The sequence below is a fragment of the Antrostomus carolinensis genome, unplaced genomic scaffold (genome assembly GCF_000700745.2).
Source record: "Antrostomus carolinensis isolate BGI_N321 unplaced genomic scaffold, ASM70074v2 scaffold13156, whole genome shotgun sequence".
NCBI lineage: Eukaryota > Metazoa > Chordata > Aves > Caprimulgiformes > Caprimulgidae > Antrostomus > Antrostomus carolinensis.
In genome coordinates this window covers 1-14,292 of record NW_010319868.1, presented here as the reverse complement: position 1 = coordinate 14,292, position 14,292 = coordinate 1, and the positions used below count along the sequence as shown (strand labels likewise).

Here is a 14,292-nt window from a genome sequence, read left to right as displayed (position 1 = left end):
ATTATGGCCACAGAAAATGTGGAGCAGGTAACGATTAAGCAGCTGAAATAGGTCAAGGACTGGCCTTAAAACAGCTAAGCTGTCATGGCCTTTTTTAACAATCCTCTTTGGAAGGTTATTATTAACTGGATTAGTGATGGAGGACAGAAATAGCTTCCAAATACTGCTTGTACTGTTCTTGTCTGACTCTTTCCATTTGCTGGCTGTGTGAAATTCTTGTGTCCTTCATCCACCCAGTCCATATTTGTGCTATTTTCTGCCTCTTGTGAGTTAGTTCTTCAGCAAAACCGTAGGCTAAACTGAGGCAAGTCTCAGGAAATGCAGTTCCAAAGGCTCAGCTGTCATTATGGGATGCCTTTCAACCCAACCCTATCTTTTCCCACTGCCCTGACTGAGATCTGGCAGACTGACTGGAGGAAGCCGAGTTCTCTTTGATAAGTGGGAGACAAGCAGGCTCTGTCCTTGTACTCTTGCACTGTGAACAGCTGCAGGTACAATTGCACTCAGTCTGTTGGTGAGAAGAGTGCAGGATTAGATACCTGCTGCTTTGCTTTATACTCAGTCTGCGAGGCGGTGGAGATGACTGCCTCTGTGTACCTGCACTAAGAATTTGATGTCGAGTTGCTTGTTGGCTTACAGCAAGGTCCAGACTGCTCCACTCTGTTCCAACCTGCCAGCAGGGGGAAGAAGATAATGCTGTGTTTTATCTAATTCCTTCCTCTCCAACAGAGAGCTTATAGTAGATGTCTTGCTGTGAAGTATCAGGGCAAAAGTTGACATTTGGGACTCTTGTTGGAACTAGAGGAGGCATTTTGAATCAGCTCATTGTGCTTGACTTGAGACCCTCCCATTCCAACTGCCTGTAGTTGAGGTGTAAGCTGGTGGATCAGTGGGTACATAGACACACACAGTCTTTTCAAGGGCAGATATAAGCCTTTGAGCTATTTTCTAGAGCCCCTTTGTAAACAGTGGAGATAAGAGGTTCTTTAGCATATGATTCACCTGGACCAAGGTGGATGTTGAAAATGGGTCAATGAATCCAACCCTGAAATTGTCCATTTCAATGTCTTAATTATAAAAAGTGTCTGGCTAAATAGCCTACATCTAAGTATTTACACTTGGACAGCTGTATCCTGCCATTTGTGCATCTGACCCGTGACTTTAGGCCAAGATATTTGTGAGTCCAAACCCATTTCGGGGTGTGCACAAGTTGTTTGGATGCATGCCATACATATCACTTCGGTGGCTGGAGCTTGCAAAGGCAAAGTGCTCTACAACTTGGGGCTGGAGATTGTTTCCTTATGGTTGTGTGGCCTGTTAGTGTCCTGTACTTACATTCTAGGTAGTTACAGCAAATGTTAGTTCTTTGTTTTCAGTCTTTCTGTTGTTGGGTTGGGGTTTTTTTACTTGCTTTTTTGGGGATGGGAGCAAGTAGCTTTTTTTTAGAGGCATTTTAATTAGTTCTGACTTGCAGTCTTTTCCTACAGAAGCAGTACTAAAGGTGACAGTTGTTTGTTGTGGTGAAAGACAACATGTGTTGGGAACTAGCCAGAAATATTGCCATTCATTTTAGGTGCATGTTAACTTACAAGTGGACTTTTCAGAATGAAGAAATTGGTAGATGAAGTCTTAGTTCTTGTATGGATGTCAACAGCAAACTAACCAATGTTCTGGGATTTATTCAGCATCTTTGTATGGGCAAAAAGAATGTGTGTCTGTGAAACAGAAAAATCTTCCCTCTCTTTCCAGTGTGTTCCATCTTCTTCAACTGTCAGGTTCTGTCCTGTCTGACAGAGAAGTGGGAGACATATAGCAGTTAATAGATTGTTCTGGGGTGGTTTGTCTGTTTGGAGTAACTTTGCTGGGAGGAGTACAGGTTCTTTATCTGCTGGGGTAGTGAGGCATAGAGTGATAAACACATGACTTCTCACCTTTTCTGCTTGAGTGGTTCAGTGGAAGGTTATGAATCTACAGTTATTCCCTTTGAAGCAATGGAAATAGAAGAAGAAGTGTCCCAAGGTGGGAAGGAAGTTATTAGAATTTATTTATAAAATTTATTGATATCCTAATCTGCTGAGATATGTCTTAGGCTCTTGTTTAACATCAAAACCGATGTACCTTTTTAAAAAATTTATTTTCATTAGGCATCACAGTTGCATCTAGAGTTAGGACTGATAGTTTTTACTTAAAGCTTGGCAGAGCAGCAGACAGCTAAGGTAACTGTCTTCTAATGGAAAGATCATGGCTTAAAACGAAGTATTTTTTCTTCAACCAATAGAATAAGAATGTTGGATCTGAGGTGAAACTGCAAGACTTGCAGACTCTGGAAGCTCCAGCCTCTTATGTAGACTGCTCTTCTACTCCTACAGGTGAGGACACAGAATAAGGCATGTGTGAAGAAAATTGTGGAAATTCTACAAGTTTCAGGGACAAATCTAAGGTGTTTTGGAAAGAGAAGCTTTGAGATCAGAATCTGAAGATGTACAGGACATAGAAAAGACGCACATGAGGTAGAAGAGAACATTCTAATGTGGAATGGAGAGGATATATCAGAAGAGAAGAAAGAAGTGGTTCCTGAGATGAGAGAGGGAGAAGGGTTTGACTGAGAGTGTGTTTGTAAGTGCAAAGGCTGATGTGTAAGGCACAGAAGAGAATTAAGATAAGATGAAGAATTTGGTTCCTTTCTGCAAGCTAGTAAGTTTCTCTTTGTGTCTGGTGTTACCCTGGTCCCCAGATTATAAAAAACCAACCAAACAAAAAACCCCAAACAACCCAAACAAAACCAACCTGTTACCTATACCTAGTTCACTTGTCTCTTTGCCTCTTCACTATATCGAACCTCTACAGAAGAATGTAGACTTGGGTGATGCCAGCATACAGTAAATGCAGGAGGTTTTGTGTCTGCAGAGCTATTGGGGATGTCTGGGTGTGATGCAGAGACTCAAACTCTTCTTTTTTTTTTTTTTTTTTCCTTCCTTGTTTTGTCTTTCTCACGGTGAAAACTAGAGAGGCTCCAGTCCCATGTATTGTCTCTCCACTTACCTAACGACTTTACGTGCGACACGTTATGCTGATGGTGACAAGTGTACCTTTTATCACTAGGTGTGTCAGGAGAGCTGATGAATTCTGAAGTGCAAAAACCTTTTGATGACACTTTGGTGCTCCCTAAGGTAAAAATTTAGCCTGAAAGTTTTTTTCCCTCTCTGTATTGTATGCATCTGTGGATAACTTAAATTTAGCTTAAAAGCTCCAAAGGGTTGGGGTTTTTTTACATCCTGTAACTTAAAGTGGTTGTTGAAACACTGCAACAGGCTTTAAGAGATAGGTCTCCTTTAGTGGTTCCCGTAAATTGTTTCTGCCCTCCAAACTGATGAACAGACAGCCTCTGCAACACAAGATGTTGAGTTACTGGTGGGATGCTGATCCATGCTTTCTGTGAAGGACTTGTGACTGCTCTTTCATAATCTGTTCTTGGGAGTGGGAGGAAATATCAAGATAATTATTTGGAAAAAGCCAAGCACTTTGGTCCAGATGCTTTGTCTGTTGCTCTCACTTTGGAGGTGGACACAGACTGGAATATGGGCTTCTGCACTTTTTCTTTGCCATGTTAAATGGACAGATAGAATAGGGAACAAAACCTCCTCACTCAGAGACTATGGATAGAATGTCAGGAAAATGTGGCTGGATAAGGTCACTGGAGGGCTTGTGAGAATCACAGGAGAACTGGAACACCTGAGAATCCTACTATCTTGTGATCAAGAGAGAATGGGAAATAAGGGAACGGGAAGTTACATTTATGGTCTAATCCTGTTGCCAGAATCTTTCGTGCTGCAACTTCAGAAACTGAAATGAACAGAAATGACCTGAGGAGTCCTCCTGTTATTAGTGAGGCTGTTTATTGCAGTAGCCAGCTCAAGAAAGGGTATCCTTAAACTACAAAATACAGAAGGCGGGTGCTTCCAAAGGTGGCCCTTTCACAGGATTTAAAGGAAAATTGAAATCTGTTATTTTCTTTTAGGCAAGAACAGATGGCTTTCCCAATAGAAGCGAGCAGTTTACTCAGGAAAGTTGTCCGCCTGGAATTCTAGAGTCTCTTGCTGCAGAGAAACCGAAAGAGCTGTCAGTTTTGCTGCTGGAACTGAAAGAAGCCCAAGAAGAAATAACTTTTCTGAAAAGGCAGCTCAAGGGCCCAAATGGCCAAACTTCTACAGGTGACCAGGCAGGAGAAGCAGCTAACCAGCTGGAAGATAATTCCCAGATACGGTTTATTGAGAGGGAAGAGCAGAAGGCTTCATATACACAAAATGAGTTGGGCAGTAGCTCACTACTGAGAGAAACAGAAATGCAGCAAATTGGTGTGCTTCAGGAAAACAGAATTAGTTTTCAAGAAGTGCCCCAGGGGAGCACTGTCCCCTGCAGAGGAGAGATGGAGGTGATGCAAGAAGTCTGTACGGCAGATCCAGAGCCTGGCACCTCTCAATCTCAAAAACTGATAAAGTTACAAAACCAAATTACAGAACTGCAAATAACTCTGCAGAAATCAGAGGAATCCTATAAGAGAGATCTAGGAGAAAAAGGTGCAGAAATAAACAGGCTAAACCAGTTAGCTGAGGAATACAGAAAAAAAATAGAGGATTCTGAGACTGCATTTTGTGTTTTGACTGAAGAACGAGATCAGCTCCTGTGTCAGACGAAGGAACTTTCTGCCATAACAGAACTGAAAGAGCAAGTGAAGCAACTTGAGGCAAATCTAGCTCTTTCAGAAAAGCAGAGACTGTCAGACAGTCAAAGCAGTCTTTTGACAGAACAAATCCAGAGCCTTAGAAATGAATTTAAATCCAAGGAGATAAAAATCGAAGCTTTGCAAAAAGACTTGGATGAAGCACAATTGCAGATTTCTGACCAGGACATGCAACTAAAAGATCTGAGAAGCCAGATTGATAAGAAGGAACATGAAGTGCTTGATCTAGAACAACTTTTGAGGAAGAATACAGCTGAGATAGAAGAGCTTTCCCAAAAATTAGCCTCAAAGGGACGTGAAGCAGCGAGCCTAGAACAGCTTGTTGCTGAACATGCAAGATCTATAGAGAGCCTGCAACAAACCTTGCTGGAGAAAGACCAACAGATGACAGAGATCAGTGTCAGCATGGCTGAGAAAATGGTCCAGCTGAATGAAGAGAAATTTTCTCTAGGAAATGAGCTGAAGAGTCTTAAAGAGCAAACAAGTCTATTATTAAAAGCCCAAGAAGAAAAAGACCAAAACATAGAAGCAAAAGATACGTCTCTGAATTGTGGGGCATCTGAGCAGCACCATGAGACAGATGCAGCATGTAAAGAAAGTGAGGTATTAGTAAATAAAGTTGAACTTCTGAAAAAAGAAAATGAGCAGGTAAAGCGGAAGCTGCAAGCAGCCCTGGTTAACAGGAAGGAGCTTCTGAAGAAGGTCAGCAAATTAGAGAATGAATTAGTACAACTGAGAAAAGAACGTGAATCAGAAACCTCAGTGGCTCATGAAGCTGAAGGGGAAGAAAACATGACAAGCACAATAAGCAGAGAAGTGAATCTTGAAAGCCAGCTCAGTGAGGAGTATCTAATGCAACTGCTTTCTGAAAAGGAATCGGAGTTGCAGAGCATCCGGAAGGACCTACTGGATAAAGAAACTACTGAAGCACAATTGCAGGCAGTGATTGAGGAAATGAGGCGAAGCTTGCAAGGTAAGACAAACGTTGTTCCAATTAAAGATGAAATAATGGAGAGTCAGACAATTGCTGACAAAGGAAATGAAACCAATAAAAGCCCAAAAGATTATGAAGAAAATGAAAAAAACAGTTCAGCAGCTACAAATCTTGAAGAAAACCAAAAGTCTGCTCTCAAAGAGAGGATTTCAGTTCTTGAACAAGAAAAAGAACAACTTCAAAAAAAACTTCAGGAAGCCCTGGTATCTCGCAAAGACACTATAAAAAAGGCTCAAGAAAAAGACAGGCATCACAGAGAACAGCTGAAACAGCAGAAAGATGACTACAACATCCTGCAGGAACAATTCGATAAGCAAAGCAAAGAGAAGGAGAGCATCCAAGCTCAGCTCAGACAACTCCAAGAACAGAAAAGATCAACAGAGAGTGTTCTTGGGAATCAGAGTGGGTTGGATTCTTCATGCATGGAAGCAGAAAATACAATGGATAACAAGCTCATACAAGTTGCAGATGTTTCTGAGGAAGAGTTTAAGAAAAAACTTGAAAAATTGCAGACAGAGAAAGAGGAATTGGAGTATAACGTTAGCCATATGCAAAGTGAACTTGCTTGCAAATCAGAATTAGTCTTTCATTTGCAAGAGCACATAGAACAGTTGTTTCTGGAGATAGAAGGGCTGAAGAGAACCTCTGACGAAGCTGAAGCTAAGGCAGCAAGTCTTCAGACAGAATTGGAGGAGAGTCGAGCAAAAATTTCTAGAGAGGGCAGTCTGGAAGAACTGAAAACACTTATGCACAAAAAGGATGAGGAAATGGAATTTCTTAACTTGCAGTTAAGGGAGAAAAGTGAAGTTCTCAATAATGTGCAGGCACAATTACTGGAAAAAGAGGATTCAGTCAAGAGACTGTGTAGTCAGTTGGAAACTCAAACTCAAGTACATGAGGAAGAAAGCAAGCGACTGCAAACAGAGTTGCTTGAAATTCAGGAGAAGCAAGATGACCCAGAAGCAGCTAAACAGAAGAATCAAATGCAGAGGAAGCTGCAAGCTGCACTTATCTCCAGAAAAGAGGCACTAAAGGAGAGCAAATCTCTAAAAGAGGAGCTGGCTAATGCTAAAACTACTATTGAAAATCTGTGTGTCAAGTTGACAAATATGGAAAGCCAAATATGTGGCCATGTTAAAGAAACAGCTGCTTTAACAGAAAAGGTGGCGGGCCTCACTGAAGAGCGAGAAAAGCTTACTGCAGAAGTTGATAAAGTACTTACAGAGAATCAGAGTCTTGATGGATGCTGTAAAAAACTGACATTAACTCTAGATAGAGTTGTTCTAGAGAAGGAGAAGCTGGAGAAGGAGATGGAATCCTTGAAATGCTTTCAAGTTGCTGAGAGTTCTGAGTGGCATGAGAAATACCAGGAGCTTCAGAAAGAATATGAAACTCTCCTGCAGTCGTATGAGAATGTGAGTAATGAGGCTGAGCGGATTCAGCGTGTTTTGGAAACTGTTAGGCAGGAAAAGCAGGAAATTTTCATTAAGCTGAAAGGTGTTGAAGCAGAAAAAGAGGAAACAGAGAAGCAGCTACAGGAAGCTGGACATGAAATTGATGGAATGAAGGAGAAAATGAGGAAATTTGCAAAATCAAAGCAACAAAAGATCCTGGAACTAGAGGAGGAGAATGAGAAGCTGAGAGCAGAGATGCGTTTTACAACTGGAGAGCTACACGGAACTGGAGATGTCTTTACAAATACTAGCCTGAAAGAAGATCTGGAGAGCTCCAGGAGGGATTACCAGTCTCTTTCTACCCAGCTTGAGACAGTAATGGCTGAAAAGGAGTCTCTTAATCAAGAGGTCGCAGACTTAAAGAGTCATTTGCAGTTAACAGAATCTAAGCTGAAGGAAAGCAGAGAACTGGTAGACAAGTATGTTGCTCAGAAGACAACAGGGGAAGAAACAAATCAGGCAGTTGACACACCAACACCAATGGAGAGGACTGAAAATCAAGTGGACGTAAGTTTTAGACCAGAGTCTCCTACTGCAGAGCTGGAACAAAAAGCATTTGAAGGTAGTAGCCCTTGTGAAGATCTTGGTACCTATATACAGCAGATCGCTGAGCTCACAGAGCGAATCACAGAACTAGAAGATAATAGGAGGGCTTCAGAGCAGCAGCTGAGTGACATCCGCATGTGTGTTGAGACTTTAGCAGGTGAGAAAAGGGCTTTAGAGACCCAAATGGATGAGAAAGTCCATGAATTGAATGTTCTTCAAGACACAGTAGCAAAGATGGAACAAACAGTCAGAAAAACCAAAGATGACCTCGTCAGGATGACAGAGCTCAAGGACACTCTCGAGGCTGAGAAGGACGACTTGGAAGAAAGGCTCATGAATCAGCTAGCAGAACTTAATGGGAGTATTGGAAACTATCAGCAAGATGCAACAGACTTCCAGATCAAAAATGAGCAACTGAAACATGAGCTTCAGAGTTTGCAGAGAATGATGCATGAGCTGGAAGAGGAGAAATGTCAGATGGCAAAGATAAAAAGTGAAGCAAGCTCAGAAAAGCAAAAGGAATCTGTAGAAAAGCTAAAATGCAGCTGGAGGGGAGACAGCAGCCCGCATGTAAAGGAGCTTCAGGAACTGCTGAAACAGAAACAGCAGGAGATTAAGCAGCTGCAGAAGGACTGTATTAAAAGCCAGGAAAAGAACAGTAGTTTAGAAAGAACTATTAAAGCTCTGGAATTTGTGCAGAGTCAGTCTCGGAAAGAGGTGGAAGCAGCCAAAGCAACTTCAGCTAAAGCACTTGAAGACACCAAGAAAGCCCAAGCAGAGCTTGCCCTCTGCAGAGTGGTATTGGATGACACCCAGAGTGAGGCAGCAAGGGTTCTAGCAGAGAGTGTCAAAGTGAAAGAAGAGTTGCAGGCAAACAAAGAGAATATTAAAATTCAAATGAAGAAAAAAGATGAGGACTTTGAGAGAAGACTGGAACAGGAAAAAGACAAGCACTCAAAGGAAATCAAAAACATGGAAGAAAAGTTGGCAACTTTGCAGAGGGAGAAAGACTATATGGAAACAACTGTTGGTGATCTTCAAGACTCCTTGAAGACAAAGGATCAAGAAGCCAAGCAATTGGAAGGCAGCCTAAACAAAACACTAGCCCAGCTTGCGGCCTTCACCAGGAGCATGTCCTCCCTTCAGGATGACAGGGATAGGGTGATAGATGAGTCAAAAACCTGGGAGAAGAAATTCACTGAAACTATTCAAAAGAAGGAGGAGGAAATACGTTCAAAAGAGGAAACTTGTGTTGTGCTAAAGGACCAGATGAAGCAGATGACCATACATGTGGAGGAACTTCAGGCTTGTATATCCAGGTAAAGGAGGTGATAATGATTCAGCTGGTATTCTTGTATTTCCTTTTGTCAAGGCAGCAGCCAGAGGTGAGGTAGGATTCCCTTTTTGCAGTATACCAGAAAGAAAGAATTTTGAGTATTTAGATATGCTAGATGTGACATGTGATTGGCAAAACTAATTAATGCCTCTTGTGGACAGCAGAAATAGTCCTCCTAATGAAGCCATAAACATAAGGCATATCTCCTGGATCACTTATGTTTGGATGGAAAAGAGTTCTGGAGTTACGTGGTAGGGCATTACTACGTATTTGTTGTCTGCACAAGGATACAGAGAGATTAACACTGGAAAATATTCCCTCTTCTCATCTTTAGGATACCCGTGTTAAATCTGTAGCCATCTGAGTACTGTCTAGAGTCTTCATTAATCTGAAATTTGAAACAGATTCTTTTCAATAGAGTTGTTGCATTCAGAGATTACACTTGACAGGTCAAGAGAGCATAATTCCAGTTTAATCCCAAAATAGACTTTGTACCAAAATGTACATCTAGGAATTTCCAAAATTCAAAACCAAACTGTTCTTACATGAGTAAAATTATTCTATTAAGTTTGTGATCAAAGTGCTGTATCTTTGCATGCTGGAACATGAAATGAATGTCAAGCATATGAGAACAGCAGTTTAATTGATTTTTGAGGGGCTTTTTGTTAGCTGGAATGGATGGGAGAAAGAAGTATTTTAATGAAAGGAGGTGATAACATTCAATGTTTAACCTCCTCCATTTTTTCAATATTGACATGAAGATTTATCTCACTGGACAACTTTTTAAAAATATTCCCCCAGCACCCCCCCTTTCAGACAGTAGGGCAGTCAGAACTTTGAAAGGTGCCTTGAGTTTTAAATTGAGAGAAAACTAACCATCTGGATATTTCCAGCTTGCTTTCTTAAAGTAAAATTAGTGTTGGGGCTTTTCTAAATTAGTGTATTCAATGAAAACTATTACTGTGGGTTTGGATACTGAGATACTTCACTGATTTGTGACTCTCTTCTCTGTTTTCAGATTGGAACGCAACAAGAAAGACTGGGAGTCTGAATCCAGAAAAGAGATTCAGCATCATCAAAAGACATGTGAAATGTTGCAGGAGGAAAAAAAGGAGCTTTTGACTCAGCTTGAAGGGTCTCAGAAACTGTACAAATCGTCTCAGAATGAACAGCAGAAACTGGAGTCAGAAATCAGCAGCCTGAGGGACCAGCTTGCTGACTTGCAGAATTCCTTCACCCAATGTGAACTGGTCAGAGAAGAGCTAGGGGGTATGGTCAAGCAACAAGAGAGCAGTATCCAGAATTTTAAATTCAGCTGTGAACAGCTTGAGGCTGATCTGAAAGCTTCCAGGGATCTAACAAATAAGCTGCATGAAGAAACTAGTGTCAAGGATCAAAAGATCATTAGTTTGCTGTCTGCCAAGGAAGAAGCGGTTATGGCTGCTCTATCTGAATTACAGCAGCAACATTCTGAAGAGATGAAAGAGCTGGAGCATAGGCTAAGTAAGGAGGAAGAAGATAAAAAAGCCTTGGAAAATGAGAAGAACAAACTTCTTGACAAACTTGATCTTCTCACTGAGAAGATGAAAATAAGCAGAGAAGAAAGTAAGCAGCAGAAGGCACAACTGGACTCCTTCACCAAGTCCATGTCTTCTTTGCAAGATGACAGAGACCGCATCCTGAGAGACTACAAGCAACTTGAGGAACGTCATCTGGTTATAATCTTGGAAAAAGACCAGCTAATTCAAGAGGCTGCTGCTGAAAATAATAAGCTCAAGGAAGAAATCAGAAGTTTTCATAGCCAGATGGATGACCTCAACTCTGAGAACGCCAAGCTGAATGCGGAGTTGGTGCGGTATAGAGAGGACCTGAACCAAGTGATTTCAATAAAGGACTCCCAACAGAAACAGCTTCTCAAAACACAGCTTCAGCGGATCCAAACTCTGGAAAAGGAGAAGGCAATCATAAAAACACAGCTGCAAGAGTCTGAGCATACTCAGGATGATCTCAGGAAGTGCATGGAAGCCTTACGAGAGGATAAAGTCAGTATGTCTAAAGAGATTGAAACTCTTATGTCCTCTCTGTCTCAGGTGCAGAACGAGATGACAGCATTACGTGAGGGGGGTCCTATTGTGGAATGTCAAGCACAACTGAAGGCTCAAGAGGAAGAGGCACAAGAACTGAGTCATAAGCTCTCCCTCTCACAGAAAAGGATCACAGAACTTGAGGGGGAACTAGTCTGTGTTCAAAGGGATGCAGCCAAGAGAGTGGGAGAGGCTGAGGACAAGCTTCGAAAGGAATTGAAGCACCTACATCATGATGCAGGGATAATGAGGAATGAAACAGAAACAGCAGAAGAGAGAGTAGCAGAGTTGGCACAGGACTTGATGGAAATGGAACAGAAATTTCTTTCAGTCACAGATGAAAACAAAGATCTCAGGGCTCAAATTCAGTCTTTTGGGAAGTCCATGAGCTCTCTTCAGGATAGCCGGGACCAGGCCAATGAAGAGCTTCATGTTTTGAAACAGAAATACTCAGCAGACTTAGAGGAACAAAAGAGTCTAGTGCAGAATCTTCAGAAACAGATGATTCAGCTACAAGAGGAGCAACATTCCACTGCCAGGGACCGAGACACAGTGAGGTCTGAGCTGACAGAACTGCAGAAAGCCACTGATGAAAGAGGCCTCTTGTCCCAGATTGAGAAACTTAATCAGGAGCTCAGAGCCAAAGATGATGAGCTTCTCCATTTGTCCTCGGAACTGGAAAGCTCTTCCAACCAAGTCAAGTCTTTCTCCAAGGCTATGGCAAGCCTGCAGAATGAGCGAGACCATCTGCTGAATGAATTGGGCAAAACGCGTAAGACTGAAGAAGTGAAGCAACAAGCAGAAGGGAGCACTTCCACCACTGCTTCAGAAGTGCAGAGCCTTAAGAAGGCACTGTCCTCCTTGCAGAATGACAGAGACAGAGTAGTAAGTCCTTGTTTTCTCTCCTTGCTCTTACTTAAAGCCCCATAGGAGATTTGGATCTTCAGATCTTAAAATTCAGCACACTTAGATCTGGTATTTGCAATGTGAAACGTAGATCACTGTCACCACAGAATAGTTGAGGTTGGAAGGGACTTCTGGAGATCTTCTAGTCCAACTCCCCTCCTCAAACAAGGTCAGATAGAATAGGTTGCCCAAGACAGTGTCTAGTCAGTTTTTTAATATTTCCAGTGGTGGATATTCTATACCTTCTTTGGGCAACTTGTTTTTTCATGTATCTGGAAATGGTTTCCAGAATTAGTTGCTCCATCACCTTCCCGGGGATGGAGATGAGGCTGACTAGTCTGGAGTTCCCCAGGACCTCCTTCTTGCCCTTCTTATAGGTAAGGATGAAATTTGCTTTCTTCCAGTCTTCAGGAACCTCTCCCAGTCACCATGACCTTTCAAAGGTATTTAAGTTGCCTCGCAATGACCTTGGCACTTGTGGGCACGCTCCTTCACATCCTGTGGATTTAGTATGTGCCATCTGTGTTATCTTTGACATATGGAAGCTGTGACTTCATTGTCAACTTTGCAGGGTGGTTTCTCTTGTGAACTTGATTCAAAATATGGAATCTTAGAAATAAGATGTGGATTCCCTGTTAACCTGCTTAGCCACATATGTGGAAGCTCGTGCATTTTATTTGTCTTAGATTTCTAGAAAAGACAAGAGCAAAGAGTTGGGTCTGTTTCTCCTCTTGGCAGCTGATTGTCAAGCCAGGTACAAGGCCTTGCAGCTTCATGTTGACATCCTTGCTTGCATACTTAATGTGTCTGTGTTTATATAGTCCCTGGCACAGTGTGGCTCAGCAAGTTCCAGAGTTCTAGTTGCTGCTCAGGTGGCAGACTTCTACAGTCATTTTCCACTGTCACTTAGTCTGTCTCAGTTTTCCTTTCTGTTAATCTACGACAAGACCTTGTGGTACTGCCTTAGACACGTCTTCCTTCTTGTCCGTTTTGTATCTCAGGGGTTGGTAGATTTGTCTCCGCCACTGCTGTTTTGTTGGACCTGGCATGTCTGTGTAGTGCTGCTAATACTCAGCTAGATCCTCTGTAGAGGGATCTCCTGACTCATTAAATACTGCTGTCTCCAGAGTCAGTCACATCATCTTGTCTTTGAAAACTGATTGCAGTGATGGATGTGTAATGACAACTTATTTCTAATTCCAGTCTGAGTAGACTGTCAAGAGGATTTTAGTTCCTCAGGTCCCTGGTTTACAGTAAATACCAACTTCAGGGTTTACCCTTAACCAGCTCCTTCTGTCTCACTTTGTCTTCCTCTGAATAAGGGAATTAATATTGTAGTCCAAAGTCTTTTTGTTAGTGTATGTCAGATCTTCATGGAAGGTCTCAAAACTCACTACTCTCATTAACAATAGAATTCTCTGAGGTTTTTTGGTCTGGGCAGTAATCAGTGATTCGTTTTCTAGTTTCTCTGTCATCCGAATGTGACTTTTTTTCCCTCCAGATGCCACAGTGAGAAATGCTCTTAAACACTTATAAGTAATAAACCTGGCTGCTTGCTGAGTTGTCTCATGCTCTGATTTTTCCCTTTAATTAAAGGTAAGAGAGCTGAAGAATCTGCAGCAGCAATACATACTAGTCGGGGTAGAATCAGCTGAAAATTCTCGCTTAAAAGCACAACTGCAGGAGTATCAGCAAGATGCAGATAAACAGCACAGTCTCCAAGAACAGCTGAAGCAAGAAAGTATTTTCTATCAGCAGGAGCTCCAGCAGCTTAGGTGAGAATTGTCTGTCTTCTCCCTGCCTCAGAGATGCAAATGTGTTTCTTTCATTCAAAGACCAGTTGTGGGCAGAAGGCAAAGAAAGCCTTACCTGTGTCAGGTGTCACTAAATCACTTTGCCCTGTTCAAGAGTGGGCACAGTTTTCCTTGTTCAGCTTTTGCCTCAGACTTAGGGTGAAGGATTACAGCCCAACATACTGGAAGGAAATATGTTTGTGTGAAATAGATCAATGACCTTTTAATTTTTGTTTCCCTCACCAATATAACCTGTTTGAGAGGAAACTTAGGGTGTTTCTTGTATTGGAGTTTATATCTATAATAACAGAACTCCCCATTCCAAGCTGATTATTAACACCTTTTATTATCCCACTGATATAATTGTTTAGAAAGTTCTCATGTATGACTGTCTAATCCTTTGTTTCGTTTGCATTATGTCTTCTATAAAAATATATA

At 41.8% G+C, this 14,292-nt stretch overlaps 1 protein-coding gene across 1 annotated transcript in view; it reads left to right on the top strand.

Moving 5' to 3' along the window:
- Positions 1-13,840, top strand: part of GOLGB1 (golgin B1) — a 30,429-nt gene extending 16,589 nt beyond the window's left edge. Inside the window, exons 10-15 of the mRNA XM_029085303.1 lie at positions 1,750-1,775; positions 2,279-2,369; positions 3,103-3,170; positions 4,019-9,054; positions 10,090-12,040; positions 13,658-13,840. Coding sequence (XP_028941136.1) covers positions 1,750-1,775; positions 2,279-2,369; positions 3,103-3,170; positions 4,019-9,054; positions 10,090-12,040; positions 13,658-13,840 — 7,355 coding nt within the window. The remainder of the gene's footprint in view (positions 1-1,749; positions 1,776-2,278; positions 2,370-3,102; positions 3,171-4,018; positions 9,055-10,089; positions 12,041-13,657) is intronic.
- Positions 13,841-14,292: the final 452 nt, after the last annotated feature.